The sequence below is a fragment of the Toxorhynchites rutilus genome, chromosome 3, assembly GCF_029784135.1.
Source record: "Toxorhynchites rutilus septentrionalis strain SRP chromosome 3, ASM2978413v1, whole genome shotgun sequence".
NCBI classification, from domain to species: domain Eukaryota; kingdom Metazoa; phylum Arthropoda; class Insecta; order Diptera; family Culicidae; genus Toxorhynchites; species Toxorhynchites rutilus.
The window spans coordinates 209,416,358-209,439,718 of NC_073746.1; the positions used below are offsets into that span (position 1 = coordinate 209,416,358).

The 23,361-nt window shown below is 38.7% G+C and overlaps 2 protein-coding genes across 10 annotated transcripts in view; one reads left to right on the plus strand and one right to left on the minus strand.

Moving 5' to 3' along the window:
* Nucleotides 1–23,361, minus strand: part of LOC129775136 (amyloid-beta-like protein) — a 181,248-nt gene that overhangs the window by 111,625 nt on the left and 46,262 nt on the right. For all 9 annotated transcript variants that reach the window (XM_055779455.1, XM_055779463.1, XM_055779460.1 and 6 more), the window contains exon 3: nt 23,012–23,182. In XM_055779455.1, coding sequence (XP_055635430.1) covers nt 23,012–23,182 — 171 coding nt within the window. The remainder of the gene's footprint in view (nt 1–23,011; nt 23,183–23,361) is intronic.
* LOC129775137 (leucine-rich repeat-containing protein 1) lies at nt 22,028–23,022 on the plus strand. The gene has a single exon (XM_055779464.1). The coding sequence runs from the start codon at nt 22,028–22,030 to the stop codon at nt 22,973–22,975; it is 948 nt and encodes a 315-aa protein (XP_055635439.1). The 3' UTR covers nt 22,976–23,022.

Here is a 23,361-nt window from a genome sequence, read left to right on the forward strand (position 1 = left end):
TATGAAGAAATTCCGAGAAATTGGCCAAGAGTCAAAAAAAAACCAAATGGGATACCGAATTTGAACGTGAACCAACTCGTTATAAGAATAACAAATATTTTAGTGGAAAGTATTGAAATATGGAACTTGTGTTAATAATTAATAATTACACTTGATATTTTCTGAATTTATGTCTATTTATTGATGAAAAATGATATCAAGTTTACTCACTGACCAACCACTAAGTTTTTGGGGGTCGATGGTATCACTTCATTCTGGAAAAGGAGTCTCTTGTCTAAAATAGTTTGAGAGCCCCTCATCATGCGTAATATTAATGCTATTTAACATTAAAAATCCAAGAATGCAAGATTATTTGTGATTCATATGCATATCAAATAAATTCAATGGAGCAAATTGACTCTATGACCTTCTGAAATTCTGAATGATTTGGAGGACCTACAACCAGTGTTGCCACATTTTCATTTTTCATTCGTTAATTCTTTCTAGACATCATTTTTTTCTCCACCAATCCTACACATGCTTGTTTTCTGAGAATGTGATTTCCCATCGTAGAACCCTGGTAGAAGTGTTTCCACGACAAATTTCGTTCTTATGAAACTGATCATCTATTGCATTGTGAATGTTTTTATGAACATACTGCGGCGTGAAAGTCGTCATGTACCTTAATGTTGCTTTGTTCAAATGTAAGAAATTTACATGCGGGGAAAATCTGTACCCTGCACCGTACAGAATTCCAGATAAATCTGTTCGTGTGGCAACACTGCAACATCTGATGTTTATATAAACCTAAAGCCAGCATAGCACGCGTGCTGTATGAACAGTTTTGAGTAAGATTTCTCGCTATGAACATTGTACCAGTCGTAGTGGAAATGGTAGATCAATTGGTCAGAACTTTGGAATAATTTGGAAGACTTAGAACATCTGATATTTATATAAATTCAAAGACACCACACACAAAGTGCTAACCGTATTGATTTCGGAAGTGTAGCTAGGAGAAAAATCAGACTGGGGTGGGTTTGTAAGAAAAGGTTCGATAAAATGTAAGTACACCTTGGATTGATCAAACGACAAATGTCAAAGAAATTGGACATGGATTAGGAAGGGTGAGAGAGGGATAATAGAGGGATAACATTCAGAATTTATTTTACATAAAATGGATAAAACTGAAGTACACATATCAACAAACTGAATAATATATCAAAAAACTGGAATATTTATGAACTTAACTGTTTGACTGGATCGAGGAAAAAAAACTGAAGAATCCAATTTAAACTGGAACATTGGCAACGCTGCATGTGCCAACGCTTGACCTAGTCCTCCATACATCCCTGGTAAGCTGACGAAGCGATGGCCTTTAGTTTCCTCGTCGCATTCTCTTTGACCTTCTCGATTGACAGAAATCTCTTTCCACATTCCCGGCCGTTTGCGACATACAGGCAGATACTAATGATCGGATGGCACTAAAGACAGATGACAGGTCTTATCAACATAAGAAGAAAAAAAACCGGTTCCCGTATGCACGGTACGTTTCAATAAAAAAATTCCCGGTACTTTCCGATCAAAGTGTAGACTGGACATTCAATGGTTCGGGGCTAAAACTTAACAAAATATGATCTCTATTCCACAGTGTACATTTCGATGCTTATTTTGGCAACACATCTGTCACTGTCACACACTGTTAAAATAGTTTAAAATTTTAGGAGCATGAATCGCATCAACATATCTGCGCGCTGATTATTTCTGCAAAATAGTTATTGTTGCTCGTTGCGCACTTCTGGGTTCCCAATTTTATAACGCTATGCAGGCAAATGGTGTTCTGTACATCGAAACCGGAAAGTTCTGTAAAAGATGCTGTCGACCTATCGATACAATATAAAGATTCATGTAACGGTACATATAAGAGCAGCTGATGCTGCTTTGCAGTGGAAAAAAATCTACCTTAGTTTTAATCCAACCCATTATTTAAGAATCATTCAGTTGCCGATGAAAAATAAACCATGGGCCTGATTCTCGTATACACTTCACGGTGGAAACGAAAAAAACGGCACGCCATTGAATTACGTTTTACGAATTAGTGAAGTGTCGAAAATAATAATGAGATGCAAATATTCTCAGAAATGAAAAATGAATTTCTATAGTGTAACTTAACTTACTTATTATATTTTATGTGTGTCAGGTAGTACCGCATCAGTTGGAATGATTTTTCCATGATGAACAATATGTGGGCAACGAAAAAATCACCACTCAATATTGAAATCATAAATAGTTGTCAAATAGAACTTTTATTTATGAGAAAACATCCAAGAATCATAATTATCTAAATATTCTTTCCTTGTAGAGGAAAAAGCAGGTACTTATACAGACACTCCAAGCCAAATTAATATGGTGGTTCTCGGATTTTTTAAAATTGGTAGTTTTGTTACTTATAGCAAAATATTAGTCCCCAATTTTTTTTTTTCATTTTTTCATTTGGGTGGTCCGAAAAATCAATTTTTCCCTTTTCCCAAAAATTTCAGGTCTAATATTTTGCGATAAGGAACAACACTACCAATTTAAACGAAATTTGAGAACCACTCTATCGGTTTGGCATGGAATGGCTGTATGAGAATGTTTCATTCTTAGGATTTATTCTCGGTTTCATTCACTCAATAAAATTCTTAAAAAGTGGGTTTTTGGATCTCTTTGGCTTCAGTGTCCCGTTTTTAGTCCGCAACTATTTAGTCAGCCTATCTAGAACCGGTTCCTAAAAGTAATACTAAACCTTCCTTGGCACACTTGAACCACCATGGCTCACCGACTAGCGGAATTTGAACCAATTGGAACTGGAATAACTAATTTTGAACGGAGATACAGAGAAAAATGTTAACTGTTAGAATCGCAAACAATTTCAATTTCAAATATCAATATGTGAATAGTAGTTTAAGCCAGTAGGTGAGGTTAGAATATGAAAATAAAGCATAAATAAGACAGTCATCATAAATGTGAAGCAACTATAGAAACTCGATGGGAAACCCCAAAGCTAATTCACTATGTTGAGCATAAAAACCAAAATACTTAGTAATAACTTAAATTGCAAAAATAAATTTTGAACAAAAAATGGAAAATAGAGTTAAAGTTAAATAATAAAATTCGCTCTTCTGGGAGCCAGAGGGTCTTCGTGGTCTAAACGGCTGAGCGTTTGCGTTGCGTCAGAAAGGTAGCAAATCTGCAGATAATACACAGCTCATATCGAATGGATTTCATGCTTGAGCTTGAGCATGAGCTTGGGTAGACTGTACACTTCGTAGTTGCTCTCCGTGATTGACCAGAACCAACCAAATTGCACAAAGAACACACAGAATGACGCTTGGGACTAGCAAATCATTCTCGTTGTGGAATTTTCGGTGATTCGAGCTTTAAATGGTCAATAACGACGCCGGCCACGTCCTTACAGTCACCGGGGGGAAGGGAAGGAATGTTAGTATAATATTCGCCGCCCGAAGACCAGAAGGGTCGCCTCTATAGCGTGGTTCCCTAGCGTTTATCATGGGAGGGATAGTTGTTAGTAGGAATGGTTAAGAAAAAATCAGGATTCACTGAGGTAAGTGATGTGATTATGTAAACGCGAACTATCGACCACTCGACGAAACAAAAATCCGAAAACAGCATGTTTTACAATACGCGGCAAAGATTATGGTATCCTGAGAAGGAAAACCTGTCAGATAGATTGGTCCGGCTTTTATTCTAGTATTCATCGCACTTACTTTTTTTCGAAATTCAATCACTCCGGCGGAGATTTAACTGTGGGGAACCTAAGAAGGTAGGTAACCGAGAGAATTCCTGTAAAGCCAATCGAGTCGGCAATATGTTCCATTAATAGTCACGCCTGTTCTGTGTTGAACTTCAATCGCGACGACGGAGTGTTATTTTTGGGAAACCTGACAAGATCACCGAGAAAACACCTTCCGTTAAATTGAACCATATTGTGGGAGAGAGCATTAATCGTACATTTTTGGAAGAATATAAACGAAATTGGGAATTCTAGTGTTTCGAATTAATTGCAGCTTCGTTGAATCGGATTATCTGTTACATAGCTTTGACTCAACTGCTGAAAATCTTTGTATTCTCTTTTCACGATAAAAAGGAGAACCGGGGGAGACTGACGGAGAGAAATGTAAAATGTAATTGGAGGTTGTGGTAAAATGAAAGTCATAAACGAGAGCATATTTTTCATGTTTAATACGTGAGCCACAAACTCAATTCATTCTCTGGATTATTGTTGGTTCGAGTGGTCGATTTTCTAAAGGAAAAAAAAACAACATGATTACTACACATATGATTTATGATTTTAAATAGTAATTTCGAATTTTATCATAAGTACTTATCTTGCTATGTATGACACACACTAACAAATGTTAGGCCAGCGATGTATTAAATTACTCATCGCGAATAAACAAATGAATAAAAAATCACGGATAACAAACGAAATAAAAAAAAAGTGCACAAAAACACCAAATCACAGACAAATCTGCCCCTGCGCGACTCTTCCCTGCCTGTAAAGAAGTCCCGTTAGTAACAGTGCATCCACGCCAAAGGAACGAGCAAACAAACACTTGCGTAAACACGCCAGAATGACACATCACTGCTTTTAATAGTATTAATGATGATTCACTCGAGCATACGATGAATATTAGCCTTCTGTTATTTACGAATTTACAACAAACTCGCAGTATAAACTCAGCTCATATCGATTGGATTTCATGCATCAAAAAACTTGAATCTTAATATATATAAATCTCGTGTCACGGTGTTTGTTACCGAACTTCTCCGGAACGGCTCGACCGATTTTGATGAAATTATGCGCAAAAGACTTGGTAGGTATAAGAATAGGTTGTAAACTATATACGATACCGCTAGGATACCGATTACTATATATTTAATGCCGAATAGGGTGGCCCTATTATTTATGTGGTTAAATGACACATGGTGTTACGCCTGCTACGTCGAACTTTCATCAACACATTTGCAAGTAACCTCACTTCGCCAATGAACACAACGAATTATTGAAATACTTAAAATCACACTTGCCCGGTTTATAAAATGACAATCACACTTTTTTCGCTATAATCCTGATAAAACACCTGCTGGAGAGTGCGTGAGTAGAATCAATGCCCAAGCGGTGCTAGAATCAGAGAAGCCGACTGCACAGTTACGCGAGAAATTGTGATTCGAAGAAAAAACAATAATGTTCTTCTCCAATAGCACTAACGTTCCCAACGTTTGCTTTATCATCGTAGTATTACTTGCATCATTCTTAGTAGCACTTGGTTGAGATTTCTATGTCGAGCAATACGCCTTGAATGTATTCTAAGTGACTAGCTCAGGAACATTTGTGACTATAATGCAAGTCAGAAGAGTCGCTTAGAAGAAAAGTCCTCCAGCCGTTCTGATGGGACAAGACAGATATTTCATAAACATTAAACAACAAGACCCCACCAAAGGTAATTTATTCATTATGAACATAATTTCTCATTTTGAATTGTATTCGATACAATCAGAATAACGCCATTCTACGATGTCGTGAGCTGTGCCTACAATTTATGATCGACATATGCGCGAAGGTAGAAAGTGTGTGTTCAAACCAAAAATGAAGTCCTGTCGGGTTCGGTCCTACATATTGCTGGATGTATTCGGTTGAATGGTAGACGCGATGAATACCTCATACACACATTTTCGGTTTGGTTAGCCGACAAAATCGATAGGCCCTGAGGAAATCGATGGTATAATTTTCTTAGAAATTCCAGATACGTCTTCTGATCAACCCGTATTCTGAAATCCGATCGAGTCAGAATTACCCGAACGGAATGCAATTTTGCATTCTGTAATCCATTCGAGTCAATTACGAGTTGTGCAACTCTGCCACACAATACAACATAGCCGACGAGGTGTCCCGTGTTACATTTATGCGAACCGAAAATTGTTATGGATTTTCGGGTGGAATAAAACGCTTTCAAAACAAAAATTTTAAATGAAAAATTAGCTACACATCAAATGTGTTCTATGTAAAAAAGTAATACATTATCTACTTGTGGGAAAAAAATCTTGAACAAAATTGTTTCTGGTGATGAATTTATATTATAGATAAAGTTTTGGTGGAAACGCAAAGAAAATTTACAGAAAAAAGTTACGTTAGGGTCAGGACTGTGTCTTCTATGTATTTAAACGACATCGAGTAATCATTTTCATTCCAACTTCAACCATTTGATTTTGTTTCTGGGCCTGTCAATCTGATAGAGGGTAAATTGCTCCACAAATACAGATGAACTATTTTGACGTTTGTTTTGTAAGGAATAAATGAAATGAAATGAATAAATGTTGTGTTCTGCAATTCCATATAAAACAATAAATACATTTGCAAGTCCTTGAATTAAGGAAGCAATCTGGCTGTAGGGTAAATGATCTTGGTTTGTCCAGTCGAAAATATGATCATGGTTTGCCCACTTTTTTGAATGCTCTAATTCAGCGCTCCTGTGTCAAATAAGGCCTTCGAATGTTTCGAAACATATAAATGAAATTGCCTTTTACATTATTTATAGTAGTTTGATGGTATATTTTTACGAAATCACATGTTTTAAAGGATTATAAAATACACCTTCTATTTGTGTCAATGCGCCCCTCATTCGAGCTAACTTTTAATCGATCACCAGATGATTATTTGGCACGTATTCAGACCTTTTCTGGATTACAACACTTATAAATATTGTAAACATTATGCTTGCTCACCATTTGTATCGTATTTACATAGCTAAACCATTAAATTAACGCATTTTGATGAACTCAATTCTGATCATGAGTTGTCCAATTCAATAATGTTGTTTTGTCCACATGATTTCTATGGCAACCGCTTGGCGCGCTGCAGTTTCTTTATGTTTGTTTATGGTGTGCTTCGCGCATAGCAGAAGTATGGTTTTTCTGTGTTGATTGTGTTGAGGTGAACACTTCTAAAATGCCCAAGAAAAGGCAATATTCTGAAGAAAGCCTGAATTATGAATGAATCAATATGATGACAGTAAACTCAAGCAATTATAAATGCAACATCTAATTGTGAATTCGAATGTTTTCATTCAAAAATGGAGATTTCTAAAACCGGACAAACCATGATCATTTTTTGAGCAAACCATGATCAGAGGTGGTCAAACCATGATCATAATTCTTCTTTAAGGAAAATCGTTAAAAAACATAAAAATTTGAATAATTTCAACACCTTATGGTAGTATTAGAACCTAGAGACTTGGGGATCATTTACCCTATATTAAATTCAGAATACCGATGTGAATACTCTGTTGAATGAAAATTATGAAATAGTGATGAAATATCTGGTACATCAGCTCCATTGAAGTTGTCTGACGAATCGTTGGACCCATTTCATAAACAGTTATGAATCTAATCGTCCACCCTTAAAACGGCAAGCGCGTATTTTCCAACAACGAGACAACATTTGAACGAAATTAATATTGATTTTCTTCTTTCCATTTTTCTACTTTACTACAAAAATATATTCATTTTTTTCACTTTACATTTAACTTTTAAGATATCAAACATGTCAATTACGTTAACGAAATACATTGAAACATGAAACATTATACACACTTTCGTTCAAATATTTTCATTTGTTCTGTTTTATTGATCACATTCGATTAATTCTATAGATCGTTAAAAGATTCAAACACACTTACAATACATTTAACACCCAAAATATTTACTAGAAATAATTCAATATAACGGAGAGAAAATCGGAAAATTTTCGGAAAACTTTGAAGGAAGGTCGGTAAATTCGGAAAATTGAATTCCCATATGTTCTACAATTACATCATTATAAGCGTTGTTAGTCCATTTGATGTTTGCGGTAACGAAAGTGATCTTTGTTCGAAAGTGGAAATGGATTTTAATACGAAATAACGCTCTTCAAAGGGTAATTAATCAATCGAGTGTTCTGCGATTGGACCTACAAACTATCGCTTGGTAAACTGGCGAATATTTGCAAGTATTTATATAATATAAAAAAACTATTTTGGGTGGACGAAGTTCGCGGGGTCAGCTGGTTCCGAATAAAAATGCAAAAATGAAATATGGAGTATTCGAGTAATGTTTTTTTTATTTTGCTCTAATTCATAGTTTAAAGTGAAAAGGCTCAACATTTCAAGGATGGGGATTTTTTCATTTTCCCTTTTTCCAATAGCAAGTCATTCTTACGAGATGGAAATTGCTAGAGGAATAGAAAAAGAAGGGAACCCGAAAGAAGGGGACGATGGAAGACCCCAGTTTTCTATCTGTACATTCAGTTCATTTTGAAATACTAAATACAACTCAAAAACTGCTGAATTGACTGCATAATGTTTCACTTTGAAGATAATCGGATTTTGGATTGTAATGTAAAACACATTTGCTCTGTTTCCGCTTTTCACAGAACTGATTACGTAGAAATAGCCAGGTGACGATATTTTGCTGGTTGGTCGATCCTTGCGTCCTGTCAGAAACGGCTCTACCAATTTCAAGCGCTTTTCGACCACCATTTCGATGCCCTTATAGCCATTACAGCTCTCACTTCTGAACAGAAACAAATACATCGCTGTGTGAAAAAGCCAAAGCACAGGATAGAGGCGATTCCCCTGGCAAGCAATTACCTGCTAACGGAACAGCCGGACGGAAGGATTGACTTGGGGGAGGTGAAAATTTTCAATTTACTTCTACTGAAGAGAAGGAAATTAAAAACAACTTACGTGTTGGAACGTAATTGAAAATGTTTGCGCGGGAGGTTGGCAGTTTTCGAATGATTATCAACATCAAGTACGGCATAATCTCAGCACCGCAATACGTGACGGCGGCGCCACTGTTCTGTCATGCAATTCTGCACCATTGGGAGGGGGGTTCAGTCAGTGAATTCCGAAACTCAAAATGAAGGGCGAGAACACATACCCACACTCGTGCACACATGAAAGGCATAAGATGAAATAAATCAATTCGTATACAATTACATTCGTTTCAACGTCTAGTGTTTAGACGTGTCATTCTGAGCAAGGACTCAAAGCGTTATTTCCACATATTTGACACGATATTCACTGCGCTAAATTAGAATTGCATGTAAATTTTGTTGAAATATTTGATTGTTTTTATAAAAGTATTTTATATCATAGTTGGTTGTGTTATCCTAAAATTAGCTGTCGTTTTCGACTGCAATGAGAAATTGTATTTTACCTGGAGTTGCTCTTACCACTTATATGTGCTTCAATATGACATATACTAGTGGATTATTCCAAAAGTTTTCTCAACCAGTCCACAATTACACCAAAAAACAGTAATTCTATATCGGCGTTCAAGTGAGCAACTTATGTGTAAAGTGAAATAGAGCTGGAGTGATATTTTCTACAGAGCTCTCTGTTATCGATTCGGATGCAATATCCAAATTTTCAAATAACGATATCACTTCAAAAGTCAAGTGCAAATGTCGTCGCTAATGGATTTGTGTAAAATGCTTTTACTGCTCGCAAATGGCATCCATTCACAATTCAATATCAACACGCTCGTTTTGTGCTATCAAACCTCCATTTTAATTGCAACTCATACGTTCACCCGGGTCTGGCCCCCGGTGGTCAAATGTCGGCTACACTCAGGGGCAGCGCCATCACAAACAGCCAAAACATCAGCAAATGGTGCGCGCCATAACCGGGGTTGAAATGACAGAAAAAACTTCATTAATCACAAAAACGATGTTTAATATCTCTTTTGCCACATATGGCGCACTGCTGCCTCATGCCATACGCCTCACTTTTGCGTACGCATTTGGAAAATGGCTTCCCACACCGAAGCACGATCATTTGGAGAGGGTTATTGAAGTTGGATTTCTGTTTTTCTTTGCTGTTTGAACGTTATGTTCTATTTTTTTTCCGAAGAATTCACAGTGACTATCACTCGCTTACAAGCGGAACATATATCGATCAAAATGATTGATACGATGTGGTATAGACATTCTCCACTTGATTTCTAAAAATAACTCTGAGTGTAAAGAATTGTCGCATGGAGTTCATGGAATTATCCAATTTAAATTCTAATCAATATTTAGGCAATGTATAAAAATATGAAAAGAGAAGGATCAAAAACTTCCCAGTAAAAAATGCGCCTCCTTGAATAATATATGGAGCGTACTTTCGGATACAGAACATGAACAAACTTTCACATGCAGCAATAACGTACGACAGAGTAATCCTCTTCTTTTTAAAGCACCTCATAATGTACAAAGTTTGTGTTTGCGAGTGCGTGATTTTATGATCATTCGGAAATAACTTATTCTCCTTACAGCGGAACAGAATATATGTTGAGTATTTCGTGATTTTCATACAAAGATAAAAGTGATGGTATGGTATGAACAGTATCATTATTAATTATTTGAGAAGCAGACAAAAATTATTATATTATATTATATTAAAATATCGTTCTGCCACGTTCTTGAAGAAATCCGTACAACAGGCTTGTAAGCTTTGCATTAGAAAATTATATAATTTCGGATGACGATGGAAAAAAACTTCAAACAATAATTTAATGGAATTTTTTTTTCTCAAATCCTACGTTTATTGGGTTTTTTTTTTCCAAAAATACATCTTATCAGTTGTTTTGCAGCAGCCATGGCGAGAACAGTTAAGCAACAACGCTCGATACTTTATTCGTACTGCTAACTCCCTTCCGGAGCGAAGTTCGACATCGTGAGCCACTTCGTGTCCGTCTTCACAACATTCTCTCTCTTCTGGAGAAAGAGGAGAGCGTTGAACGGAAACTTGGTACCGGTGCTTCGCGACCGTAAAATGGAGGATAAACTAATATTGAGAGAAAGATGGCCTCATCGTTCCGTTCCTTGAGCCGGGAGGTCAGAGCAACCGGCCAAACGGTGAAGAAGTACCTGGTCAAAAGGGCCAGCCGAGTCCGAGCTGCAGATAATCACCCAGGTGGAACGGCATGGAAGATGAAAAATATATTTCCTGCGAAGTGCAACGTCTGGTCATAATGGATGACGGACCTGCTTGATGCTTGACGGGTAAGGTAAGTCATGACGTCAAATATATCGCCCACACCAACTTTCCGAAGAAGGTTTTTTGATTACCTACGATCAACGAGAAAGGAGTGTCCGAGCCACTTTATTTTATTTCGGGGCTTGCGATGAACGGGGAGATATGCAGTGAACTTTCCACTCGTACGATTTTTTTTTTTTGTTTCCCAAGTTTTAAGGACAGTTTTACCATTTTCATGTTTTTAATTTCAGTTTTAAATTGTTTCAACGTTTCCGTCTTCATCAAAAAGTATCACGGGGAGGATGATGTGGTCTTTTGGACAGACCAGCCCTCGGAAAATTATGCTCAAAGATCACTGGAGGAAATGGAATAGCTGAATATAAACGTTGTACTGAAGACTGAACCTTACCCATGACCGATGAAAAGATGGATATCAGAATGCTTTTTAGTTCCTTCGTGATCTTGGCGATCAACTGCTTCTCCGTTTTGATCACGAAATTATTGGAGTAGCTCTATCGGTCGCAGTTGGGCGTCGAGCCGTCAGTTGAAAAGAAAAAGAAAGTGTCTTCTTTTTCATGAAAGATTACCCGGGAAAACATCCATTATTTCATGAAGCGTAGGCTCAAAAGTACTATCTGTCAGAGCACAGAAGGGTACAAGCTAATGGTTCCAACAACGAACCAGTACAATGCAGTGGAAACGCTTTTTAAGAACCAGCAGGTCGTGTATTTCTCCCACTAATTAGAGGTCAACAAGTCTCTCATGGTGATTTTGTCCGACCTCCCAGTCATGGACGTAGACACGCCGTTGAAGGAGCTCAAGGAGAAAGGATTGATGGAGGACGCCGATGCAACATGCGCCAACTGCGGGGCTCATCACTAGACACTCACTTGCTGATCACTTGAGCAGGAAATACCCTAAGCATTCCGAGTTTATGAAATCCGGAAGCGGATTCCAACTGGTACCCACAAGGTCGCAGAGAAGGTCCGGAAAACAACCGGGAGAATCGCCCAGCCATTATTCAGCTTTATACACTCGCACTCTACAGTCGAATGACTGCCAGCGTTGCAAAATTTTAGAATACAGTAGAACCCCGCGTTATCTGCGAGCGGATGATCCATAGTGATCATAGTGGTCACCCTATGGAATATGCCAATTTCCAACGTCCACATACCGATTAAATTCCCGTTTCTTGAAGAATATTATAGTTCAACTCATTGTTCTTCAAGATAGCAAACGGCTTTTACTATAAAAAATTCAAAATAGTACACTTTTCATCATTAGAAAAAAGGTGAAAAATCCCTTTTTTTTTTGCTTGGAGGTAAAGTGGTCATCTAGTGGGGGCAAAGTGGTCACTCGCACATATCAAGCTAAATGAGACAGATTTATGCGTTTTTTTGTTCAAATTTGTTCAAATCATATTTGATATAGTAGGTACGTGGTTGAAATAAGCTAGGCCTATTCACCTAGAGTCTCAATTCAAATTTTTCTTATATATACAAAAATGTAGTAAGAAACACATAACGTTCCGCATAATGAGGCTTGGTGTGGTTGGAGTGGCATATTTATCCAGGTTCAAAGCCACAGAAGGATCCTCTTTAAGAGCAGAATGTGATGTGGTATATCAGCTCTAGTAAACAGAACATTGTATGTCGTTAAAGTCTGCTTCATTTAGTATTGGAACACAAACAATTGCGTGTAGTTCAGTCATTTATTAACGAATTCATAATTTATTTTCATACAAATGTAGCATTTTCTTTACTCTTTCATAAAAAAAAAATTTAAAAAATTATTCATTGCTGTTTCGAAGAAATTCTCGTACTTTTCCCGTAATACGGCACATTAGGCGGCGCACATCCTTTTCGTCCACCGTTTTGGCGATTTGATTCCACCAGTTCTTCATTTGAGTCATGTTCCTAACAAGTTTTCCCTTTGCCTTAAGCCTCCGCTTCGTGATTGCCCAGTATTTCTCTATCGGCCGGAACTGGGGGCAGTTTGGGGGGTTGAGGTCCTTCGGTATTACGCTGACCCCGTTCGTTGCGTACCATTCCATAACCGTTTTGCTGTAATGGCAGCTTGCGAGGTCCGGCCAAAACATTACTGGACGGTCGTGGGCACGAATAAACGGCAGAATCCGTTTCTGTCGGCACTCTTTTTTGTAGACTTCTGATGTCATTGTCTTGTCAGTGAGAAAGACTTTGGTTTTCTGTCCACAACTGCATATCCCCTGCCAAATCATGTACTTGCGGGCGAATTTATCCGCAAACACAAACTTGAATTTTGCAGGTACATCCCCCCAAGCCGTCGCCAAATAAAATTTTTGACCTGGTATTTGCCCAAAGTCCGCCTTCACGTAGGTCTCATCGTCCATCAGAATACATCCGTCGAACTTGGTCAGCACTTGGTCGTACAGCTTTCGAGCACGGATGCTGACCACATTGTTCTGCTTCAGCGTCTGATTTGGCTGTTTGCTGGCTCGGAATGACCTTATTCCTTCCCGGAGACGAATTCGTCGCACCGTACTGTGAGCGGCCTGGAACTTATTGGCCAAATCGCGGTCTGAAAGATTGGGATTCCTCTTGACGGCCTTGATGACTTTCCCACGCAGTTTCCGGTCGACAGTTCCACTCCGACGCTTCGAATGCGGCTTCCGAGCCGTCGTCAATGTTTCCTTGTACTGCTTGATAACACGCCATACGGTATTTCTGGGCATTTTAAGCTGTTTAGCTAGCTTAGATGCCGACAACAATGGATTTTCAAGAAAACTGTGCACAATTTTATCTCTCCGTTCGGCTTCCATGGCGGTTGTTTACAAAATGCTATCGTTTGGTGTTATGACATAAATACATGGTGAAAGGTAATGAATTTCCCGACACGTGGGTGAAAAAAGTTTCCAAATCCGTCCACTAGGAGCGCCACAATGAGCAAAAGAATTTGTTCCAATATTAAATGAACCAGACTTTTTAGGCCCCCAAACATCAAACTAATTTCTATGCTATTTAATCGCTGAGATTAAACAAAATATATGTTCACCTCTTCTAGAATATGTGAACACTTGTCCAAACTGATGATTTGTCCATTATATCAGATTGAATAAACTAAATTTCACGAGAAATTCCTTGGATACTATGCGCACAGAACTACGGCCGAATGACTATCGAGAGAGCAATTTCTGTTTTTATTTGTATTTTGACATGCGACAGCTCTACTGAAGTACAGGGTGACTCAAAAGTCAATAAATTCTTCAAACTACCCCTACCCCTAATTCTATAGAGCTTCCCGAAATTTGTTAGTGAAAGGTAGACACTTGCTCTCTTATTTTGGTCATGGATTACATATTATATGACCACTGGTTTGCAAGACGTTATAAATGGATAGCTTAATGATTTCTATATTAATAAAACAAAGCTTTCGCGTTGAAATATATTTATTTCGTGTTTGCACTTCATTTTTAGTCCTTTATCGCGTTATCCGCGATTTTCCTAATGTGCGGTGGCCTAGCCAGACTATTCCGCGGATAATCGGGGTTATACTGTACTGGGTTTCCCAATCCCCATGTAAGACAAACGTATGCAGAAGCAGTCGCATCTTCCTCGACGCCTTCGGGCACTTTTCTGGAATCAAGATCGTTCCACTCTAGTCGCATTCGGAAAGACCATCGTTTACCCATTCGTCTCTTCTGGACTCGTCACTTTGTTAGCGGAGGTAATAATCATAATGTAGTACACGATCAGAACATATGCAAGTGCCCTTATCGCCATATCGTGTGAATCCTGAAACCCTCCGAGCAGCAAATTGGAACGCTTTTTCGCTCAAAAGTGAGAGAGTTTGTTGACTTTAATTGACAGAGCTAATATCGAGTACTTACCCAACCGAAGACCGAACATAATACATTAGGCTGTCAAAAAAGTCCTGCGGTATTTTTTTTGAATTTTCATTTGTTCATAAAATTAGTTACAATCATTTGTTTTAAGTCAAATATGCGCCGCTTTGTTCGATGACTTGTTCCCAACGAGATGCCAACTTCATAATACCCCTGTTATAGAAGCTCGCTTCCTTATTGGCAAAAAACTCGGATAGCCAATTTTCACAGGCCTCTTTTGTGGCTAACTTCTGACTACCTAGTTCGTTTGCCATGGACAAAAACAGGTGGTAGTCACTTGGTGCAAGGTCCGGACTATACGGCGGATGCAAAAGAACCTCCCATCCGAGCTCCCGGAGCTTTTGGCGTGTCACCAAAGAAGTGTGTGGCCTGGCGTTGTCCTGATGGAAGATAATGCGGCCTCTGTTTATCAAAGATGGCCTCTTCTTCATGAGTGCTACCTTCAAGCAGTCCAGTTGTTGGCAGTACAGGTCCGAATTGAGCGTTTGGCCATAGGGAAGCAGCTCATAATAGATTATTCCTTGACAATCCCACCAAACACACAGCAGAACCTTCCTGGCCGTTAATGAGGGCTTGGCCACCGTCTGAGCCGCTTCAGCGGGCTTCGACCACGACCGTTTGCGCTTCACGTTGTCGTAAGTGACCCACTTTTCATCGCCAGTCACCATCCGCTTCAGAAACGGGTCGATTTTGTTGCGATTCAGCAGCAATTCACATGCGTCGATACGGTCAAAGATGTTTTTTTGCGTCAACGTGTGTGGCACCCATACATCGAGCTTCTATGTGAATCCAAGCTTCTTCAAATGGTTAATAACGGTTTGATGACTTATTCCCAGCTCTTGACCGATGCTACGGCTGCTACTATGCCGGTCTTTCTCGGCTAAATCAGCGATTTTGTCGCAATTTTCGACGACAGGCCTTCCGGAGCGTGGCGCATCTTCGACGACTACACCAGAACGAAAACGTTGAAACCATCGTTGTGCGGTGAAAATGGAAACTGTATCGGGTCCATAAACAGCACAAATTTTATTGGCAGCTTGAGATGCATTTTTTCCTTTGTCATAGTAGTACTGTAAAATATGTCGGATTTTCTCTTTATTTTGCTCCATATTTGCGACACTATAACTCACGAACGACTTAACCAAACAAAACACTGTCAAGGACTATATTATTCCTGAAATCGATTTCAGAGCGGGCACCAGTTTAAATACAGATTTGTGATTTCATTAGCCTGTTTTCAAAGCAATTTTTAAGCTGTTGCGACAAGTTTTCAGGTCTATAAATAATAAGCATATAACTCTTAGACATTTTATCTTTTGAATAAAATGATTACAATCAACTTCGTTTAGCTGGGAAAGAATTATTAACGCTCAAAGAGGAACAGATTTCTCCTCGAAAATACCCAGAACAAATAATACTTCCTTCCCTTCTAATTAGAATCATCGATCGATTGTGACATTCGTCAACAAATTATATTTAAACTCCCGCTTTCATCAAACAATATGGTTTCTTTTATATGGTGAAATATTCTTTACACCATATCAAACATTTCATTTTCTCCACTATCAAATTCATAGCCAATGCCACCATTTGTAAACAATCTGTATCGAATTGTCATACACACTTCGTTTTTTGCTAAATGCTCCGGTCGACTGCCCGGCTGCAGAAAACAAATGGAATTGGGAGAGAAAATCATAATGCATAGGCGTGTGAGCGTGACCTTCCTTATCTCCAATCACAATAAAGGTAGTTTCATATTACCCAGCACGTAGCGTAAACGGCACGTACCGGCACGGGCCGACAAATACATGATGTATTTATATTATTAGGCAGAGCGGCTTCTCAATACGTACCAGCAGCGCGGACGGAGCGGAGAAATTTGTTCTCGGAGCGAGAGAATGTTTTTGCGTTGACGATTTTGAGAAGCGACAATTACTATAATGGATTTTCAGCTGCAATGAAAACACTTCAGAATTAAAATTATGAATGAAAAAATAACTTTTCTTTATCAAATATGTACCGTTCTGAATCATATTTCGGACATCATATTTCGGACTCACTGCTCTAGAGAGCTGAGAGCGAGCAGCATGGAACCGGATACACGACCAGACAATATGCTCGATGTCGTGGTAGCCATCGCCACAATCACAAAGATTGTTTGCTGCGAGCTCAATGCGATAGAGATGCGCGTTTAGGTTGTAGTGATTGGACATAAGCCGAGATATCACACGAATGAAATCACGACCTACATTCAATCCCTTAAACCAAGCTTTCGTCGAGACCTTAGGGATAATCGTGTGTAACCAACGACCGAACTCATCTTCACTCCACATGCGCTGCTAACTAACGAGTGTGTCCTGACGAGGAATGTGAAAAAAATCGTTATAAGCAATTTGCCTTTCAAAAAGTGTGCCTTCTGAAGCGCCCACCTTAGCTAGCGAGTCCGCTTTCTCATTCCCCGGAATCGAGCAATGAGAGGGAACCCTTGCTAAGGTAATCTTGAATAATTTTTCGACCAAAACACTCAATAGATGTCTTATTCTTGTTAGGAAATAAGATGAGCGTTTATCAACTTCCATTCAGCGGATTGCCTCTATTGAGCTGATACTGTCTGAAAAAATAAAATAATGGTCGATGGGCAGTGTTTCAATGATCCCTAGAGCATAGTATATCGCACCCATTTCAGCGACATACACGGAACAAGGATCTTTGAGTTTGAAAGAGGCACTGGAATTTTCATTGAAGATGCCGAAGCCAGTGGACCCGTTTATGCATGAACCGTCAGTAAAGGACATTTTATCAGATCTAACTTTCCCATATTCTGCCGAAAATATCGGCGGAATAGAATCGGAGTGTAGATGCTCTGGGATTCCATGGATTTTTTGTCGCATGGACAGAGGAACAGAGGAATTGAAAAAGTTTGCTTCGCATAACTTGGTTGGAGATGCCCGGTGAAGGGTGCACTTCATGGGTAAGGAACTCATGGTATATACACATAAAACTTGACTGAGGAGTCAGTTGGAGTAGATTTTGGAAGTTATCAATCACCAATGGATTCATGATCTTGCAACGGATGAGAAATCTGTAGGATAATTCTGTGAACCGAAGAGTAAGCGGGGGTACTCCTGCCAAGACTTCGAGACTCATCATAAAGTGTCCGAAATTTGGACACTTTTCCAAAATTTGATTTTTTTTTTAAAAATAGTGTCCGAAGTTTAATTCTTATTCGCTTCATTTGAAAAGCATTTTATTCGATGATTTTTTTTTATGTTTTCAAGCAAATAGGTACCAAAGTAGAAAGCTTAAAAGCATATTGAACTAATTTATTAAAAATATCATCCAAATAATAAGGGGGGTCTTCGTAGCCACTTGGTTACGCGTTTGCTTACCAAGCGATCTATCGTGAGTTCAAACTCAGGTCCCTCAATTGACCATCTTTGTGTTGTTATAGAATAACTACGTCCACGCAACCATCATCAGCGATGGAAATCGATCCACGGTGGAACAAAGATCGATTCATCCATACCAACTGCTCTGCTCTGCAAGAAACATCGGGCTGCTGTTCTATAAATAACCCAACAATGATCAATATCAACTGTCTCCGCTGTCCGGTCTGCTGAACAATGGAAGAACAGAAAGAATACCCTTACGCCTAAATGGCTACTACTGTGTAATTTACCATAATGTAATGGAACAGAAAACTTAACGCCCAAATGGCTACTACTAACTACTGTGTAATTCACAATTTATAGAAACATAAACATAGGTACATGTATACGATTAAATCCGGCTCTGTTACAGCTAAAATGCTAATGAGCCTAATAAATAAATAAATGGAATAAAAAAAAATCATCCAAATAATACCTGTGCATGCAGTTTAGATTTGTTTTCCGCATCATATGTCTTAAGCGTCCGAAATATGATTCAGAACGGTATGTTATTCACACGAAAACAACATTTTGTTGTAGGTGGAGAAAAATTCCATAAGAAAATTACGTCTGAAGAACATTTTATATTATAATGATGTTTAGTTAAAACATCATTTTCCAATATACATATATAAAAATTATCGAGAAAAATCCAGTACTATATGTTTTGAATAATCAAATATCATGAAGTGAAAATTTTCATTTGAATTTTAACAGTTAAAACTGCCTACTCGCCCGTGTAGTTCGTGCTCGGCACCGGTAAAATATTCTTTTCGAAAATTCCTTCATGCATTTGTCTGATACGTGTTGTGTATGCCCGGAGCCGTTCCGCTATATATACTCATACACATTTGAAACACACGCAATAATATTTGTCTTGTATGAAACGTGCCGTGCTGGTTACACTACGTGCCGGATAGTATCATATTATCTTAATAAATAAATGAACTTCTTCTTCTTCTTGTTCGATTGTAAAGACTTGAACCTTCTACGGCTCATTCGTCTCTAGCCCTGAGAAGGATCCTTGTGGAAGAAAACTCTACTCCAAACTCCTTCTCCGCCTGCCTTGAAAAAGCGTCGTTCGACGCGCGTCAGCAAACCGTGTCCGCTTCCGCAAATCTGTTGAAATGGATTTCCGAGCGGGCGCCAGCTTTTATACGAATTTGTATGATTCCAATTGCCTGTTTTCAAAGCTTAGAAACTATTGAAACAATTTCTCGAGTCAATTATGAACAACTCATGGATATTTTGTCTTTCGAACGAAGTGGTATGGTAATACCATTCCGTTCAACCGAGGTAGCAACGTTGAAAACCTTGGACTCCAAGCGTCACACTCTCGTTTTTGAATCTTTGAACTTACACCCGGTATATAAATGAAAGACGTAGTCCTACTTAAAAATGTCCTGAAAGGGACCGTTGGGCTATGTCATTTTGTAGAAGCAGCCGAAGACGGTTGATTCATGATTCATTTTTGTTCTCGCGAGAACAATACACTAGCTGATCATGTGTCACAATTTGTTTGCACCTAAGTATGCAACGCGAATATTTCTTTTTGTTTCAGCTTTTTGTTTTACAGCTTTTTTAGCTTTACAGCATACAATTGTTTTATTTTATATAACTACACTTAATGCGTCCCCGCTAACGATAGATGAGTGTAAAACCAGTTACTCTCTGCTGGATTTTTCATTTGCGATTGAAGGACGAAGATGTTGAATTATATAGCCTTTAAACTCTTCAGTTCATTCAAAAAAGCGATTGATTGATATTCTCTATTCCAGTGACTTTGAACTACAAAGTTCTTTCGACAATAACCTTAAAAAGACCAATAAATCAATCCAGGATGCTGGGATCGAACCTACGATCATTCGCTTTGTAAGTGGACGTGCAGCTATTTAGGAAAAATGCGCTTTCAATACTTGAGGTACCGCTTGCAATGAATGAGTGTGAAACAAGCTCGTGCCGATTGTTCTTCGCGGATCGGAAAACTCCTGGAACGTAGGGAGGGGGGTCCGGAAGTAAGCGATAAAGTGTTGGAAGAAGTTCTAACGACTCGCTCGGAGTATTTATGGGTTGGTCAAAAATGCGAAGACGGCCAGAGAAGGGATATCATACAATGATCTTGGGGCAGGAGCCGTCTAAATTGGCCCTGACAGTACGATTATGACGGAAGGATTGTTGAAGCTTGATGAGTGCATGCCTTACCTGGCAATTAATCTACTATCGGTAAGCAAAATGTGTCAGATAGCATATCATGTAGAGTTCACAAAGGAGGAGTGCAAACTTGTCAATCCCAACACCGAGATAGTTGCTATTGGTCGTAAAGCAAATTTTTTTCTTGTGTCCAATCGTCAAATGAACAAATAAAAGCATCTGTTTCAAAAGCTTTAAAGTGTTTGTATGTATGGAAGCACACATATCTTTTATTTTTTCCGCTTTTCATCTCTATTTGGATTGTACCAATAAAGTCGATACGAAGTCAGCGGGAATCGAACCAGATGGCCATATGGAATGCAAGGCTGTTTAACACGACCACGCTATCCACATAGTTACTGGTGCTGTTGCACAAATGTGTAATAATATTACATCTCATTATAAAATGTTTCTAAAATGACTTTTTCTGTTTTCAAGGCGAAAATGCAAGCCTGACCGCTGATATTGGGAATGGTGTTTATAGTGACGATACGGCAACAGTAAAATGTGTGCAATTTAATTTAAGAAGAAGCGTTGTGTTCCACCAGGACAACGCAAGGCCACACAATTCCGAGAGCTTGATTAGGACATTTTAATGTATCCACCATATAGTCCGGACCTGGAACCAAGCGATTACCACCTTTCTTTCGCGTTGCAAAATTTCCAGAGTGATACGAAATTGGGATCAAGAGAAGATTGTAAAAATCTATTGCTAGAGATTTTCGCCAATGAGGACCAAGACTTCTATAATATAAATATTATAAAGCTTCATTTAGAATGGCAACAAATTTTACAACATAACAATGCATATTTGACCCAAATCGGACAACCCGAAATATATTGAAAATAATTTTAAATTTCACACAAAAATAATGGATAACTTTTTCCCCAACCTAATATTATACAAATGATATACAAGTTTTGGTGACTTGCGCATTTTCTGTTATTTTTAGGCTCATTTTATGTAATAAATTGGGATGCCAAAACATTTTCTAAAAATTAATTTTGAGTGTAGGACTTCTGCGACCCCACGGAAGTAGAGTCAATAAGCCTGGCTTCAGGGCATCAATAACATTCTTATTTTTTTATCCTAGTGAAATTTATTAAAAGCAGCTTTTGAACTGCTTTGTTAGGTTTATGGAATCATTAGGCTATCAGTGAGTTACATCACGTCCTACAATTCAAGATGATCTGGGTTCCATTTCAAACTCAACTTTGAAGTTTTCCGAAATAAGCGTCCGCTAACCAAGCGAAAGATCGTGGATTCAATTCCAGGATCTCCATTGATTGGTTGGCCTTTTTCAAGGTTAGAGATGAATGAACTTTGTAGTTTCTAGGTAGCCTTCTATAATAGAAAAAATCAATCCACAGTAATTGTGGGTCGCAAATCTGATAATCCATCTTTTTTTATCTAGTTAGATATGGTATACAGTGGCGATCTAGTAATCATACTTGTTTCGATTGAATCTCACGTATCTCTCTCAACCATGACATCCAGTTTACTTTCACAGTTAGAAGACCAAATTCGCACACAGTATGTGCATTTCCTAGTGGATAAATGTGTTCTAAACGAGGACAAAAAGATAAGCCTAGTTCGATTGAAGCTGAGAACGATTCCGCCTGGTTTAGTTACGTGTTCGTTTCTCGCTAAATTATCCCTGGACTGCAATTTGCTGTCATCCGAATCAATTGTCCTGCTCCAATCGTTCAAGTTTCTCCAGTACCTAACGCTAAACGATAACGAATTGACTCTATTCCCAGAGGAGCTGTGCCAACTGAAGTTTGTCAAGTTTCTAAACATCGGTGACAATCCGATAGAGCGTCTACCTGCGGCCATCGGGAAATTGAAAAACCTAATTACTCTCTGGTGTAATGATATGCTCTTGGACCACCTTCCAGAGGAAATAACGGCGCTGAGGAAGCTGAAAACTTTTGGCGTACGAAACAACAAACTCACCCACCTGCCGGAATCGTTCGGAACGATGAGACGGTTGAAATGGCTGTCGTTGTCAAATAATCGTCTACATAAGCTGCCTTCATCATTTTCTGGACTGGGAAATTTGAGACATCTCAACATGGAAGGAAATCAGTTCGAGAAAATTCCGATGGAAATTACGAAACTTGCGAGTTTGAGCTTTTGCTCATTTGCAAATAATTTAATAGAGGAATTGTCCCCGGAGTTGTTAAACAGCTGTCGTTTCATTGGTACACTGCAATTAGACGGAAATCCTGTTGGATTTACACATATAGAAAACACTCAACCAAGGGGAGTGATTTACAATTTCGATCTGTTGGATACAGATATTACCGAGGATTGGGTGCATAGTTTACCGAACAGCGAAATGAATTCAACCGAAACCAGTGCGGATGAAACGGAAACGGAACCGCGGGAGCTTCACCTGACCAAATTGGCTCGGTTTGGCTGTGCAGTGTAATAAAATTTGTTGTTATGCAGTATGATCAGAACTTACCTTTTTACAGTAATCTAGCAGATCCATTTTGTCCCGTAAACACGTCGAGCCGGGGACTTTGATGGTCAAATCTGTCGCCCATCTGCCCTCCTCTGAGAGATACTGCGGGTGATAGGTCTGGCCAGCTTCGCATAGCACCGATATTTGGGGTTCCCATCTAGGCGAGGCGGCCTGCAAAATAGATTAAACAAGAAAGTTTGTGTTCTGTGAATGGTATACAGAGAGGGAAAGCTAGATTAACGATTTAATCCTTCCAATGCCTAATGTTTTACTCCAGTGGGACAGTAATAAATCAAGTACAATTTTCATTTCTGAACCGCAATAAATTGCGGTTCATAAATTTCGAGAAC

What these genes read in the sequence shown, in the direction of transcription:
- LOC129775137 (XM_055779464.1), top strand. Translation starts at nt 22,028, where the DNA reads ATGACATCCAGTTTACTTTCACAGTTAGAAGACCAAATTCGCACACAG.